Genomic DNA, 15858 nt, shown 5'->3' with positions numbered 1-15858 from the left:
ACAACGGGAGGGTAGTTATCACTACGATTCACTTGACCCTGGACGGCTCAGCAGGCTACTCATGAAAGTCAAGATAGTAATTAAATTCGACACGCAAAGAACTTGTACTACAACAACAGTTTGAGTACACCTCTTAAACTTGCAGAGACTTTGCAATCAATGCAACTGCTTGCTGCAATCTGTCCGCCTCCGCCGTCGCCAACGTCGCATTCCCCTCGATCGTGATCGCCTCGGTCAAAGCTGGTAGCGGTGTCGCTCCGTACCCGAGCCATTTGCCAGGTGCGATCGCGATATTCTGTCCCACAGCCAATTCAAAACACATATAAAAGGGGGGGACAGCGATCGAGTACCCAATGAGCATGATGGTAATTAATTTGTAGAACGAGACGGGAAGACGAACCTTGTACCATTCCCTGCCGACAAATCCGTCCTCGACGATGAAACCGCGCTCAAATGATGCGAGTTTATGATTGATCTTTTGGACCTCCCTCGCAGCCTTCATGAACTTCCTCCCAGGCCCCCTCCTATGTTTATGAGCATGGTACTTGAGCATCGCACCACCGTGGTTCTCGCGCTCGTGAGCGTGCACGATGTCTGGACCATGGTTTCCACCGGCATGCATTTCCGCGCACGAATGCCCAGCGAGCAGCCCTTTTCCCTCGTACTCATCCCTATGGCCCGTAAAGATCCCTTTGATCTTCCTCCACACCTTCTTCAACCAATGCTTGCGTGCTACCCTCCTACGCCACCTGCCAACGAGGTGGTCCAAGCGAGCCTCCGCCTTGACCTTGGCCTTGTCCAACTCGATACTCGCAAGCTGAAGTCCATGAATCGCCGAACGCAACGGAGCGAAATCAACCGTGACAGCGAACTCATCGGCCAAAAGTTCGACCCTGCCCGCACCGAAAGAAACGAGTCAGCAAAATATATTCTCCGGGTAAGGACGAGAGGGCAACGACGAAGAAGAAGAATAATAATAATAATAATAATAATAATAAGGGGGAAAACATACTTCTCGAGCTGAGCCTCGAGCTCGAACGCATAATGCGTAGTATTAAACGGCAAGATCGTCGAATCTGCCATCCGGAGGACCTGCAGACCAAGATGCTTCGCGATCGCGACATGGCGCGTGAATCCCGGATCGCCATAGAGCTCCAACCACCTCACGGAGTCGAAGATGGAATGGTAGTGGTATACGGCGTCGCCTGGTCCTCCCCCAAATCCGTAGTTCGTGCTCGCAACCTATGTGCAAAAGACGACCGTCGACATTAGCATGGCTAAACTCAGATGCGACACGAATTCAATGACCGGGCGAAGGAAATGCGTACCCCGATGTGCTGCAGGAACACAGTGAAGTCGCTCCCGGAACCGAGGTATCCAACACCGATGCTACCCTCCGCGGTCCTCATCCTCTCGTCGGCCTGTGCATGGACCAAATCGTCGCCGGGTTGATAGTAGGGACCGTTGTCGGTGCGTGCGTCCCAAAGAGTGCGAGTGGGGTCCGTAGGATGGGTGATCTCCTGGGCGGTCGAGCGCACAAAGTGGGCGAGAGAGGGAGACCCCTGTGCTTCGAAGCGTGAGCCACCGACCGAAACATCTGTAAGGGGCAAGACATGATAGGCTTAGTGATCCGAGTAGAGTTTTAGATCATGTGGAAAGGCGTACCAAGATTCAGGTATGCGACGACGTGCTCGTCGATCCAATCCTTGAAGTCTTCGCCCCATTCCGTACTGCCAACAAGCCCGTACTGCACAAGGGATAGGTGGCCATCAGACACACATTAGCCAGGTGAATAAAGGGGATAGCTACCTCTTCGGCATCCCAGCTCGCAAAGACTATGGTCCTCGTGGGCTTCCAGCCAGCTTTCAGAAGGACGCCGAAGCCTCGAATGATCTCAGCAACTGAGGCGGTGCCGGAGGTAGGGTCAACAGCACCAAGCACCTAACGCAGAGGCCAAAAATCAGCCAAATACTATTTGTGACGTCCCTGGAATGTTCACCGCACCCATGCATCTCGGTGGTTGCCCACAACGATCACTTCGTCCGTCAGATGTCCAGGGATCACACCCATTGTGTTCCAGATAGGCATGACCGTGTTGTTGACTGAACGCAAACCAGGTGCCGAGCATCAGTTATTCGTACTATAGGGCGGACTCGGAGGAAAGGAGTGCACATACCATGGTTAACGAGCTTCACTGTCCTGTTTGGTCCACCTTCCTCGATCTCCTTCAAGAGGACTTTTGCGTTAGCCCACGAGATCGGAATGCTCGGAATGAGAGGGATGTTTTCTCCGTCCGTACGAGTACTGTTTTCGTAGGCCGGGTATCCAGGTGTCGTCGGATCTCCGGGATACAGCTGAACGTACTGTACTGAACCACGTTGAACAGAGTTCGGGTTGCGTGCAGGGCCATAAGGATAGCTGTAATGAAGACAAAAGGTGAGTGAACGTTATGAGTGAGCTAAGATGTGTACGCACGCTTTGTAGCCGTTTTCTACGATGACCGAGCCGTCATCTCTCGGGTCTGAGTATATCAAACAGCCAACAGCACCCAGCTCTTCCGCGCCTTTGATCTAAAAGGTGGAATAGTAAGGTAAAAGACTATGCGAATAAAACGAAATAATCACCTTCAAACCACGCAGATTCGCACCGTAACGAGCGATGGCGATGGCCCCAGTAAGATTCACGCCTACAATCCGACATAATCTCATCAGTCTACGAGCAATACCCCCACGCACACATAATACTCCACACACCTTTCTCAACAAGCGCATCATAATCCGCCTTCGTCCCATAATTCACATAAACCAACTTGCCCTCCACCTCCCCGCCTCCACTGAACCCATGAAAAGCCGGAACCTCGTCCCTCGCCTCCCACGCATCCCTATCCTCCTCATCCGGCACCTCCTCCAACTCCGCACTCCACTCCACAGTCTCCCCATCCTCTCCAAGGATCTGCAAGCTCCTATCCAACGGCGTATTCATGATCGGATAATACACGTCGATCCAAGCATTGGGCTCCGTGAGGGTTGGGATTGATAACGTCGCGTTACGAGAGGCATCGGTTCCAGCAGGAAAGAGTGGGAAAGAGGCGGGCTGAGAGATGGAAAGTTCGGTTTGGAGGAGGGATAAAAAGTCTTTTGCGGTTGTGAGGTCGCCAGAGGAGCCTGCGCGGTGTGCTTTTGTAGCATATTGTCGGGCGACGGACAGTGCACTTGCTTCGTTGGGGATGGTTCTGAACAGCGTACAAGGTGAGGGTGGGAAAAGTAACAGAGTGGGATATAGACGAACAGGAAGAGTTCCTCAGCCTTCTTCCCGTGCAGCCCATGCTCGACCTTCCCTTGATGAACAAACCCATGAGACTGTCCTCTGAATGCAACTTCATCCCCAGCATGCTTGAACACCCTGGTAGTAGCATGGAAAACAAAGCCAGCGAGCGCAAGAAATACAAGAAGTCGGCGCACACGACTGCGTGGTTGTTCAGTTCTAGCCAATGTGTGTGTGATTCTTAGAGGCAGCCCCGGGGTCGCAAGGACAGAAACCCGTAGACCGCCTTCCTCGAAGTCAAGTCGTTTCTCTAGCTGGGCTTTCTCGCCGTCCATGGTTGGAAAACGGGAGGAAAGAGCGGATATCGTGAGTATGTGTGCATCATGTGAATCATGTGGGTTACCGTTGGGATGATGAAATATGATGAAATGTCTCTCAGTCCTTATCGAGACAAGGACTTCGACCGACCCGGATATTCCCAACTTTCCATGCCACTCATCCTCAAAGCAAACGAAGCAAGAAAAGTATGGCTACCCACCCAATCTACTCGACTCTGGACACCAAAACACCCTACGTGTAAACAACAATGCAGTAGTAAATTCGACGTGCGAATAACATATGATCACGACAACAGTATTTCTGCATCTTAAATTTGCAGAGACTTTGCAATCAACGCAACCGCCCGCTGAAGCCTCTCCGCCTCCGCCGTCGCCAACGTCGCATTCCCCTCAATCGTGATCGCTTCCGTCAAAGCGGGTAACGGTGCCGCTGCGTACCCATCCAATTTTGCAGGTGCGATCGCTATGTTCTGTTCCACAACCAAGAAAAAAGAAATCATTTACTGGTGAGCATATTGGCGAATTATTTGTGGAAGGAGGCGACAAGACGAACCTTGTACCATTCCCTGCCGACGAGCCCATCCTCGACGATAAACCCACGCTCAAATGACGCGAGTTTATGATTGATTTTTTGCACCTCCCTCGCAGCCTTCGCGAACTTCCTGCCAGGCACCCGCATATGCATATAAGTGTGGTCTTTCAGCATCGCGCCACCGGCATGCATGTCTTTCGCGCATGAGCGCCCAGCGAGCAGCTCCTTCCCGTCATCCTCACTGCTATCATCATCTCTGTCGCCTTTGAAGATCCCCTTGATTTTCCTCCACACCTTCTTCAACCATTGCTTGCGCGCCACTCTCCTATGCCACCTGCGAACGAGATGATCTAAACGAGCCTCCGCCTTGACCTTAGCCTTGTCCAACTCGATACTCGCAAGTTGAAGTTCATGAATCGTCGAACGCAATGGAGCAAAATCGACAGTAATAGCAAATTCGTCCGCCAAAAGCTCGACTCTGCATATACCGAAATAAAATCAGCAAAAAGGACTCTCTGGGTACGGGCGATGAAGAACAAGAGGCGAAAAACATGCCTCTCGAGCTGAGCCTCAAGGTCGAACGCATAATGCGTCGTATTGAACGGCAAGATCGTCAAATCCGCCATTCGGAGAATCTGCAGCCCGAGATACTTCGCCATCGCGACATGGCGCGAGAATCCCGGATCGCCATAAAGCTCTAGCCACCGCACAGAATCGAAGATGGAATGTAAGTGGTATACGGCGTCGCCTGGTGCACCCATGAATGCATAGTTCGTGCTCGCAACCTATGTGCTCGCAATGACCACCGGCATCAGGATGATGTACACACCACACCACACGTATTCAATGACGAGGCGAAGAGGAAATGCTTACCCCAATATGCTGCAAGAACACGATAAAATCGCTCCCGGAACCGAAGTAGCCAACACCGATGGTACCCTCCGCGGTCTTCATTCTCTCGTCGGCCTGTGCATGGACCAGTTCGTCGCCGGGTTGATAATAGGGACCGTTGTCGGTGCGTGCGTCCCAAAGAGTGCGAGTGGGGTCCGTAGGATGGGTGATCTCCTGAGCGGTGGAGCGCACAAAGTGGGCTAGAGAGGGAGATGCCTGTGCCTCAAAGCGTGAGCCAAGGACAGAAACGTCTGTGAAAGACCAAGTGTGATTAGACTTGTGACGCGGGTCAGTGTTCGATGATATCGAGATACGTGCCAAGATTTAGGTATGCGACGACATGTTCGTCGATCCAATCCTTGAAGTCTTCACCCCATTCCGTACTACCAACAGCCCCGTACTGTGCAGGGAATAGGTGGCCATTAGATGCACGTTATCCTGGTGACCAACAGAGATAGCTACCTCTTCAGCATCCCAGCTCGCGAAGACTATGGTCCTCATAGGCTTCCAGCCAGCTTTCAGAAGAACGCCGAAGCCTCGAATGATCTCAGCAACTGAGGCGGTGCCGGAAGTGGGGTCACCAGCACCAAGCACCTAAAGTAAGAATGGTAGAAGAAAAATTAGCCAAATGATCTTCGTGATGACCTTTAGAGTGTGCAACGCACCCATGCATCTCGGTGATTGCCTACAACGATCACTTCATCTGTCAAATGTCCAGGGATCACGCCCATTGTATTCCAGATAGGCATGATCGTGTTGTTTACTGGACGAAAATCAAGTGGCGAGCATCAGTTATCCGTACTGTATAGAACAAAACAAGAGATGTCACATACCATGGTTCACGAGCTTCACCGTCCTATTTGGCCCTCCTTCCTCGATCTCCTTCAAGAGGACTTTTGCGTTAGCCCACGAGATGGGAATACTATGGTGCACTCCACTTAGTCACCACCAAAAACGAACAACGGGCCCATATCGGTCACAGCCGGACTGACTTTACCGCCAGTTCTTATTCCTCTTGGGAAAAGGCTTCTTTTCATGAAAGGAAGAGATCCCCAAGACAGAATCTCAAAATAATAAAAACTGACGGACTTATAAAATCTGGGGGGACCCATTTGGCCGTTCCCTGCCAAGTAATAATATTTAACTCAATTGTTTATTGAATTAAATAATCCAATTAAAGTAACATTGTTTTTAAAGTATGCGCCAGGAATTTTCTTTCGATAAACTGGATTTTCGCCCCCGGGCCAAGGAAATTGGCCACTGTTTATTCTTGGTGGTGACTAAGTGGAGTGCACCATAGGAATGTGAGGGATGTTTTGTCCATCTATACGAGTACTGTTTTCGTAGGCCGGGTATCCAGGTGTCGTCGGATCTCCGGGATATAAGTGAATGTACTCTACTGAGCCGCGTTCGACGGAGTCCGGGTTGCGTGCAGGGCCGTGGGGATAGCTGTAATAAATATAGAAGGTAAGTGAGGATTTTGAATGAGCCAGGATGTGCACTTACGCCTTATAACCGTTTTCTACGCTGACCGAGCCGTCATCTCTCGGGTCTGTGTATATCAGACAACCAACAGCACCCAGCTCTTCCGCGCGCTTGATCTAGAAAGCGGAATATTAAAGTAAATATTAGGCAAATACTGTGAACTGCTCACCTTCATACCACGCAGATTTACACCGGCACGAGCGATAGCGATAGTCCCAGTAAGGTTCACGCCTACAACAAACCCATCAGTTTACGACCAACAACCCCCATAAACATAATACCCCACGCACCTTTCTCAACAAGTGCATCATAATCGGTCTTCGTCCCATAATTCACATAAACCAACTTTCCCTCAACCTCCCCTCCCCTACTAAACCCATGAAACGCCGGAACCTCGTCCCTTGCCCCCCAAGCATCCTCATCCGCCTCATCCGGCACCTCCTCCAACTCCGCACTCCACTCCACAGTCTCCCCATCCTCTCCAAGGATCTGCAAGCTCCTATCCAACGGCGTATTCATGATCGGATAATACACGTCGATCCAGGCATTGGGTTCCGTAAGGGTTGGGATTGATAATGTCGCGTTACGGGAGGCATCGGTCCCAGCGGGAAATATGGGAAGGGCGGCGGGCGGAGGGATGGAGAGTTCGGTTTGGAGGAGGGATAAAAAGTCTTTCGCGGTTCTGAGGTCGCCTGAGGAACCTGCGCGATGGGCTTTGGTAGCATATTGTCGGGCGACGGCCAGTGCGCTTGCTTCGTTGGGGATGGTTCTGAACAGCGTACAAAATGAGGATGGTAAAAGTGACATTGGGATAGAAACAAACAGGGATAGGTCCTCCGCTTTCTTCCCATACAGCCCATGCTCGGCATTCCCTGAATAAACAAAGGCATGAGACTGTCTTCTGAATGTAACTCCGTCCTCAGCATGCTTGAGCACCCTAGTGGTAGCATGAAAAACAAATCCAGCAATCGCAAGGAGCACAAGAAGTCGGCGCACACCACCCCGTGGTCGTTCAGTTCGAGAAACACTAGCCAAGTTTCGTGTAGGTCCTAGGGGCGGAGTCGCAGAGACAAGGGCAGACTCGGAGACTCGCAAACCCCCCTTCTCGAGATCAGTTCGCTGCTGGGCTTTTTCGCCGTCCATGGTTGAAGAACGAGAGACAAGAGAGAATGCCGTGAGTATATGTGCTCATGGGCATCATGTGGGTTCTTTGTTAGTGATGGTCGTTGGCGAGATGACTCGAGACAATGCAAGTCAGCCCAAGGCTCCGAGTCCGAGTCTGTAAGTTCGTCGAGTGCGCCACAGGAGAGGCTCGCGCCACATTGCGCCACACAAGGATCAAGACTTTAGACCTTCACATCGAAAATCTGCGCACGTCAGAAACAGTCGAGCTCAGAACCTATCGTAGCATTCATATATTTCCAAGGAGGCAGAGTGAGCCCTCTTATTATATAGTACAGTAAGAGACGTAGAACAAGGCTCGTGTGCAAAGAAACAAATAAGAAGCTAATGATACAGTCATACAGACGCGAATGCCAGTGTTCAGATGTGCCGCGTAGTACGCATTCAGAATCACAAGAAAATAGCGTAAAATAAAATTGGAGTGCGTGTGAGTCCAGCGAGATAAATCAAGATGATAACGTCCATAAAAGAAAACACCCATGCAAGACATGCAGATAGATCCCGGGCGTAGAAACGGAAGACGATAGGTGAAAGTGAGATGGTGAGCTCAAGGCGGGACGGTCTTGTCGAGGACCTTCTGCGAGGCATCGCCCCCCGCCTCGTTCGCCTCCTCGAACTTGCGGACTTTCTTAGCCCATCGCAGCCCGCAGGCGTTACATAGCGTCTTTGGTCCTTGTGGACCCTAGAAGACGATAAACAAGACAAAAGAGGAATCAGCCTTGGTCGGCGAGGCAGGATGGAAGTCAAGACGACACGAACCTTTCGCCACTCAGGTGAATCCGTACGTCCACAAGTAACACAGACATACTGGTCCGTCATATACACTTTTTTCGGCTACATCAGATATAACACACCAAGTCAGCCTCTCACCACACACAACCTCCAAAACGCCCGAAACAACCGAAACTTGAAAATCAAGCGAAGAAAAGAACTTACCCTCTTCGCCGCCCTCCTCTCGTCCGCATCATCCTCCACCTGCGGCAAATACCCCACCGCACTTGCCCCGTACCCATGCGCCGGTACCGAATGGTAATAAGACGACTGTGCGTACTCCGGGGCGGAGTCGAAGCCAAGATTGGCCGCGAGCTGGGAGGACATGGCTCCGTTGCTGAAGGTGAGCGAACCACGATTGAACTGATTTTTGGACAATTCTTGGGAGCGAACGCGGAGGGCCTGTAGACGTTCTTGGAGCCGTGCGTTCTCGACTTTCAGCTCAAGAAAGGTGTTCATCCTAAGCAATTCTGCGTGTTAGCGCTCTAAAACGTCAAGGTAGGGGGATATAGGGGGTACAAGAGAAAACGGGACGATGGGGTAGCGGGACGTACATGGCAGTATTACGACTGGGATAAGGCTTCGCAACGGCAAAGAAACACTTGCATTCTTCCTCTCCGGGTAAGAAGTGAGGATATCCCATGATCTCGAACAGAACCTCTTTCTGTGGCACCGTATAGTCTGAACCACCGTAGTACTCCGACGTGCACCTCAGTCTCGCATACGTCAGGAGATCCTTCTTCTGCGATATCGACTCCGAGAACATCTCTCTGAAGCTATCCTTGTCGTTCGCTACATCCACCACCACCGAACGCCACAATCTCAACATGCGCTCCAATGTTTCATACAGCAGAGTGGGTGGAAAAAAACGCACCATTCATAAGATCCACCAAATCCCAATCGACCAGGTCCTCATCCCTCGAACCCAACAACTCCTGAACCGCATGCCCACAAAACAAAATCTTACAACTCGTCGAAAGCACAAGTATGATCGCCTCGCTCAACTCCGAAACGAGCAAATCCGCCCATTTCTTCCTCTTCATGAACTCGAACGCAGGCGGCTGTTTCTGCTGCTGCTGTTGAACCGCGGTGGCGCTCTGTGCCTGCGCATGATTACTACTGCTGCTTCCGTGACCGCCTTCACGCTCAGCCGGCGGTGCTGAACCCGAAGAGAAATTTGACGGCCCTGCGCGGGCATTGGCGTTTGAGCTGGAGCCGGAACCCATGGCGGAGTGTAGGGAGTTGGAGGAGGACATGGTCGAGACAGGAGAGGGGGTGAGTGAGGGCATGGCGGGAGGACGGGAAGGAGGACGTGATATATGGACGCCGCAGAGTGGAAGACGCCTAAGGTTATAGGAGGCTCCCACGGCCTAATTCGCTCTCGATCGAGCGGCGTCTTCAAAAGGAAATATACGCTCAATTCAGTCCGCGCATTCCTTCACACGCCATTTGTCCTTTGCGGCGAAAGTGGTCACCGCTTGGTCGCCGCACGCGCAGGCGCTGGATGGGAAAGCGACAGAATAAACATTATTCAAGACCTATGTACTGGTGGGTACATTACCAGTTCGTAAGAAGATGGATGTGCAGTCAAAAGAGACAACCTGGACCCAACATTGTTACAGTAACATATGCATACAAGAACGAGGAGTACGGGAGAACCAAGAAAACAAACAGTCGAGACCCTTGGCTTGTGATGAACGATTCAGAGGATGGAGGTATCAAAACCAAAAAACGGATTAAAAAAGAGAGAACAGTGAACGCGCCCGCCCAGGTACCATTCTTTAAGTTATGTGTCTATCTGGCCAGAAGTACGGAAACAGAATTGGAAAATAACTTGTCTAGATGATGCAGTAACCGCCGTCGACGCGAATATCGGCACCGGTCATGAAGCGGGAAGCGTCGCTAGCGAGGAACACGACGGCACCCTGGATACGCAAAAGGGTCAGATGGGGCAAAGACGATCAATACAGTCGTGCAAAATACGCACAGCCAGATCTTCAGGGTCGCCCATCTGAAATGCGAGGCGCTATGTGAGCGCTAGAAGACGATGGGATGAAAGTTAAAAACATACCCTGCCCATGGGTGTGAGACTCTCCCAGGTTTTCTGAAGAAGGATATGCCAGGTCAGTTTCACTGTGACAAGTGTGGCCAGCGAACGCACCTTTAATTCTTGATCGTGGCTCAAGATAGTCTTCGTAAGCTTGGTCAACATGTAGCCAGGGCTAGATTCGAAGATTGTCAGTCTGAGAACATCGAGAGACGATCATTGCCTTTACCTGAGCGTGTTCACACGAACACCCTTTTTCGCCCATTCAACGCCGAGACTGGCTGCCATGTGCTTGACGGCTGTAAAGTAGAGCGACAAAATCAACACAGAATCAACACCTATGGATACAATACATACCGGCTTTGGAAGCATTGTAGGGCGTTTGCGGCTACAGTACAGTATCCGCCGGTTAGACTTTAAAAATACCCCGGAATAACCCCGGAAGATAAGATTACGTGCCTGCGGGATGTTGACGATCTACATTCCCAAAACAGATGACACGTGGGGCGGCAATTAGCGAACCACCACAACGCTGACGTCATAGATGTGGGGAAGAGGCGGGGAAGGCGGGAAATGTTGGAATGATGGAGGACATGATGCAAATGAAGACGTACGCTACCACTCATACTCGCGACGAGGACGATGCTGCCGCCTCCTTGCGGTATCATGTTGCGTGCAGCCTCGCGCGCGGTGAAGAAAGCTCCGTGCACGTTGATATCATACAGACGCTTGATGCGGTCGAAAGGGTAACTGATGAAAGCGGGCCATGGGATCAATAACTGGTTCAGGAGCTGCGCCGTGGAGCGCCTAGCGAGAGTACTCACTCAAAGGCAGAGTAGTTCTCCACGATACCTGTGGAAGACCAGCGTCACGTCATACACGCGCGCAACGTCAGAAACAGGGTGGGGACGGTAATTTTACTGGGGCACAGAACGCACCAGCAGAAGCGACGACCGAATCAAGGCGGCCGAACGTGCCCATCGTCTCCGCAAACGCTTTCTGCACCGAGCGCTCTGACGAGACATCGCACTCAAGTCCAATGAACTTGAAGTCCGACGGCTTCATATCGCTGTTAACTTGGAAAGTCTTCAAAAAATGCCCAGGCGCCACGCATTCGGTCGAGGGTTTACGCACGGCAAGCGGAAGCAACGAGTTCCTCGGCGGCGGCTTGAGCCTCTTGCTGCTTCAGGTCAACAATAGCCATGGAAGTACATCCTCTGTACGAGCAGAGAAAAAGGAAGAGAAGACGCGATGAACGTGTCGGTCAGCTGGCGACCGTCGTGATCATTGAACTGTTGATGACGCACGAGCGAACGAAAGCGCGACAGAACTCGTTCCCTAACCCACGAGCACCACCAGTGATCATGCAGACCTAAGGCAGGGATAGCAAGCCATCGCGAACGAGTCGCGTAACGGGTGAGCCGAAAATTGTTCAACGCGGGGGAAAATCGCGGTGAGGGTTGTTGAAACCGAACAGACCTTGTTCTCCATCGAGAAGTCAGAAAGAACTTTTGGGGCGGTGCTGCTGAAGCGGGTCTGGAGAGCATGGCGTTGTGAGGAACGGATGGCGAGGGGTAGGGCTCTGCGGGCAAGAATGGCAGACATTGTGGGGGTGGAGTCGGTGGGAGAGAGAGAGGGATGAGTTGGCGAAAGGCGCGGGCTGAGACCGGATTTATTGCGACGGGACGGTCCGTGCGCCCGGGTTGCTGTAAGGATGAGGATTGGACCGTGCCCACCGCTCCATGACTGTCCGCCTCCGTGCTCGGCTTTGCGGTTCTTGCCAATATCCCCAGCTGAACCAGCGCTAGCCGCACAACAATGTGCCGTGGATCAACAACCCCGACAATTTGCAGTGCAACATGCGGGGTACTGTAACGGTGTTCGAAGCGCGAAACGATCACCCTCCCGCGCTTCGCCCCCACCGTCGTCTGGGAAGATCTGTCGAAATCCGTATCGCCGTGTTTTACAAATAATACTTTGTTCATCTTGACGCTCGCGAGCCATGAGTGATATAGGTCAGTGAATAATAGTCGAGGTAGCTCCAGGTTGGTACGTAGGATGTAGCATATAGTAACAGCGCCACCATGCATGGGGGCGCCACATAGATGTAATAAGCGAGAGGCGATCATATGCAGAGGCAGAGAAAAAGAAACAGGGAACGGAAACGAACGTCGGGTATCCACGATTCAGCGCAATAGTAATCCAGGGAGAGAGAGTAAGGTGGCGGGCCATAGTCCGCGATTGATCAAAGGTCTCCAAACGAGAGTCACGATGAATTCTCATCGCGCCACAAGAGTGGTAGAAAAGAAAAGAAAAAAGGGAAACGGACCAGTAATACAAACTATCAAGTAGAATAAACGAGAGTCGTGACGGCCTAAAGGCACGCAAGTAGATCATAACGATAACGGCCAGAACACAACACCAACGAATAAAACGAAGATAAAAGAAGAAGGCAAGAACGAGCAGCAGAGGAGTACATGGCAGAGATAAAGAGAAAGCATGAAAAGAACAAGCGATGGATCATAGACAGACAAACTTGGACTTGCGTTTCTGCAACTCTTCCATTCGACTGTCGAGCTGTTGTCGCACACGATCCTTCGCACGGCGTTCTTCCTCCAAGCGACTCTCAAGTGATTGCTTCTCCTCCACGACCGACCGCCGCACGTTCGCAACCTCGCGCTTGCTATCTTGAAGCTCTTTACGCAAACCATCGATCTGGTTGTTCAGCGTATCACGCTCTCGGGCGAGCTCGGTTGCTTGCATGCGAGCTTTGCGGACTAAGAGGGAATACGAGTTAATATATGATGTTATCCTGACGTCAAACAAAGGACACATACGATTCTTCTCAGAGTCACCCAACGAGGTCTCCAGCGTGGTGACGAGATCCATATGAGCCTGCAGGTCACCCTCACAGTGTGTGAGCTGCTTGTTCAGCGTCTTGATCATCGCCTCCTGCTCGCTGATCTGCTTCGTCTGCTCCTCGAGCTGTTGCACCATCTTCTGGTCAGGGCCGGGCTGAGGGGTACCGAGCGAAGGCGTGAGCGACGTCGCCGGCGAATCAAGCTGCGACTCCCGAGATGAACTGATGGACGAAAGCGAAGGGTGGGCGTTGTCGTTGTTAAACGACGAGAGCCGGGGAGCAGGGGGTGGAGGTACTGAGGGAGGGGGCGTGGGTGGAGGAAGCTTGGAAGGTGAGATACCGTTGAGACGACTCGTGAACGACATCCCACGCTCGTTGTGGGGACGAGGCGCCGACTCCGGCGCCGGAGGAGGAACGGCCGCAAGCTTTTCTTGGAGCTCTCGTACAGCCTGCTCCTGTCGTGTCTTCTCCTCCTGTATGGCATCTTTCTCGTCCCGGACTCGCTGAAGAAGATTCTGAGTCTCGGCGAGGACGGACCGATGCTTTTCGAGCTCGTCGACGAGCGACTCGCGTTTGGAGGCCTCCTTGGCGAGGACCGTGTGCTCCGTCTGTCCGCGTTCGACCTCGGCCTTAAGTTGCTCGATCTGCTTGGCCAGTTCCTCGCGCTCGTTGTGCGCCTCGGAGAGATCATGCTGAAGATTGGTCATGATCTCGGACTGTTTGCTGAGAGCGGACTCATGAGCCGTGCGTGTCTCTTCCTGGGCCAGAACATGTTCCTCGACGGCGGCCTTGTACGAAACGAGCTCATTGGCTATGAGATCGTGGTCCTTCTTCATAGTCTCGCGTTCGCGGGCATGTTCCTCCTCCATGGTCGCAATGACGGATTTGACCCGTTCCTGCTCGTCCTTGAGAAGCTGCTCATTCTGGGCTCGCGCGTCCTCCAAAGCCTGTCGGTGAGCGTCCTGTTCGGCAACGAGCATAGCGTTCAAGTCGGCCATAGCCTGTTCATGCGTCGACCTGAGCTTCGCAGTCTCCTCTGCATGTGCCTGTGCGAGAGCTGAGCGCTCCGACTCAGCCTGGGACAAGGCTGCCTCGAGAGCCGCCTCGTTAGAAGCCTTGAGCTGGGCGATCTCGTCTTGGTGACTGGCCTCGACCTCCTTGAAGATGATCTCCTGCTGCTCCTTCACCGCCAACAACGCTGCCTCAGCCTCCTCCTTAGCCTTCGACGACTGGGAAGAATGGTCCTCTTCCGCCTTCGACAATGCCTCGGTCAAACGGCCAAGCTCCTTCTCAGCCTCTTCCTTCGCTTTCGACAACGCCGCCTCATGTTCCGCCCTCAGTTTCTCCAATGCAGTGCCATGTTCCTCCATCGCAGACGACAAAGCCCTCGCGTGCTCCGCATGTGCCCGCTCGAGATCTTGAGCGAACGCAGCCTCCTTCTTGGCGAGAGAAGCGGCATGCTCGTCCTGGAGGCCCTTGATAGCCGAAAACTGCGAGGACTCACTAGCCGCGAGCGAACCTTCCCTCGCCATCTCCGCCTGCCTCATTGCGTCCGCATGTTCATCCTTCAGACGTTCCATCGCTATCGACGAGTCCTCGATCTGTCGCTGCAGCGCCTCAGCGTGCTCGGTACGAAGCTTCGTGAGACCATTATAGTATTCCTCCTCTGTCGAAGTGGTGCGCGCGGCGGCCTCATCGTCCTTCTGCTTCAAAGCCTCCTCGTGCTTCGCAGCGGCATCCTGGAGAGCGGCTTCGTGCTCCTGACGGAGTTGGTCCAACGTCGCAGTGGCCTCCTCCAGACGACGACGAAGCTCCTCTTCGTGCTCGGCCTTGAGTGCACCGAACGCCTCGGAATGCTCCTGGTGTGACTTCTCCAAATCGGTCGAGGCCTGTTCGAGCTGCGAACGAAGCGTACCGAGCTCAGAGTCGTGCTCCTCTGTCATGCGCGCGATGAGCTCGTCGACTTGCTGCTCCCTGACGCGAAGAGCCTCTTCATGTTCGGAGCGAAGCTGCTCGACGGAAGCAGCATGCGATTCCTCCAGCTGCTTCAACGTATCCTGTAGCTCGGCTTCACGAGTTTCGATCTCCTGGAGCTTCTCGAGGTCGGCTTCGTGTTTGACCGTGAGGCTCTCCATCTCGCTCGACATATTGAGGGCCTGTAAAGACAGTGGTTCGAAAAGAATGGCAGAGCAAAATCAAGCCAGGAGCATCAAGGAACAGGAGGAGGTGAACAGACGACCAGCAATTTAGGTGAAAAAACGGTCTGTTAGTGCCGGGTGTATATAACAAGCCAGGAATAAGCGGCCGGATAACTGAATAACCGTACCTGGTCGCGAGAAAGCGCGCTTAGGTCGTCATGCTGACGTCGAAGTCCAGTGAGCTCATCATTCAGAGTGTCGACGACCTCTCGATGCTGTGATTCCTTCTGGGCCATCGCTCTGCAACCGGAGTTGTACGTTAGTCAGGCGTATCACTGTCAATAAAACAA

The 15858-nt window shown here is 52.6% G+C and overlaps 4 protein-coding genes across 4 annotated transcripts; all 4 read right to left on the bottom strand.

Annotated features, from left to right (window-relative positions):
- Window positions 1–78: 78 nt before the first annotated feature.
- On the bottom strand, window positions 79–3599 carry STEHIDRAFT_166122 (Zn-dependent exopeptidase; the record flags this gene model as incomplete). The annotated part of the gene is made up of 12 exons (XM_007300853.1): window positions 79–295; window positions 401–893; window positions 1013–1242; window positions 1329–1597; window positions 1666–1747; window positions 1810–1941; window positions 2005–2102; window positions 2177–2418; window positions 2476–2570; window positions 2625–2686; window positions 2754–3232; window positions 3289–3599. The coding sequence occupies 12 exons, from the start codon at window positions 3597–3599 to the stop codon at window positions 134–136; spliced, it is 2655 nt and encodes an 884-aa protein (XP_007300915.1). The 3' UTR covers window positions 79–133.
- Window positions 3600–3872: 273 nt separating this feature from the next.
- Window positions 3873–7653, bottom strand: STEHIDRAFT_166121 (Zn-dependent exopeptidase; the record flags this gene model as incomplete). Its single annotated transcript, XM_007300852.1, has 13 exons — window positions 3873–4072; window positions 4156–4612; window positions 4672–4919; window positions 5008–5276; window positions 5344–5425; window positions 5488–5619; window positions 5691–5788; window positions 5859–5947; window positions 6421–6474; window positions 6532–6626; window positions 6680–6741; window positions 6801–7279; window positions 7334–7653. The coding sequence occupies 13 exons, from the start codon at window positions 7651–7653 to the stop codon at window positions 3911–3913; spliced, it is 2547 nt and encodes an 848-aa protein (XP_007300914.1). The 3' UTR covers window positions 3873–3910.
- A 646-nt stretch (window positions 7654–8299) lies between these two features.
- On the bottom strand, window positions 8300–9515 carry STEHIDRAFT_37989 (GATA-domain-containing protein; the record flags this gene model as incomplete). The annotated part of the gene is made up of 5 exons (XM_007300301.1): window positions 8300–8374; window positions 8452–8526; window positions 8629–8923; window positions 9018–9255; window positions 9338–9515. Coding segments are annotated over 5 exons (861 nt in total), but the record flags the coding sequence as incomplete, so codon positions are not given.
- A 454-nt stretch (window positions 9516–9969) lies between these two features.
- STEHIDRAFT_74065 (NAD-P-binding protein) lies at window positions 9970–12120 on the bottom strand. Its single transcript, XM_007300506.1, has 13 exons — window positions 11990–12120; window positions 11818–11882; window positions 11645–11727; window positions 11449–11586; window positions 11335–11362; window positions 11125–11260; window positions 10970–10987; window positions 10868–10898; window positions 10740–10809; window positions 10625–10685; window positions 10535–10567; window positions 10451–10474; window positions 9970–10388 (listed from the first exon to the last, which is right to left on the bottom strand). The coding sequence occupies exons 1-13, from the start codon at window positions 12113–12115 to the stop codon at window positions 10302–10304; spliced, it is 900 nt and encodes a 299-aa protein (XP_007300568.1). The 5' UTR covers window positions 12116–12120; the 3' UTR covers window positions 9970–10301.
- Between the last annotated feature and the right edge of the window lie 3738 nt (window positions 12121–15858).

The sequence above is a fragment of the Stereum hirsutum genome (assembly GCF_000264905.1).
Source record: "Stereum hirsutum FP-91666 SS1 unplaced genomic scaffold STEHIscaffold_3, whole genome shotgun sequence".
Taxonomy (NCBI): Eukaryota; Fungi; Basidiomycota; class Agaricomycetes; order Russulales; family Stereaceae; genus Stereum; species Stereum hirsutum.
Note: the sequence above shows the minus strand (reverse complement) of the source record. Positions and strands in the feature narration are given on the sequence as shown.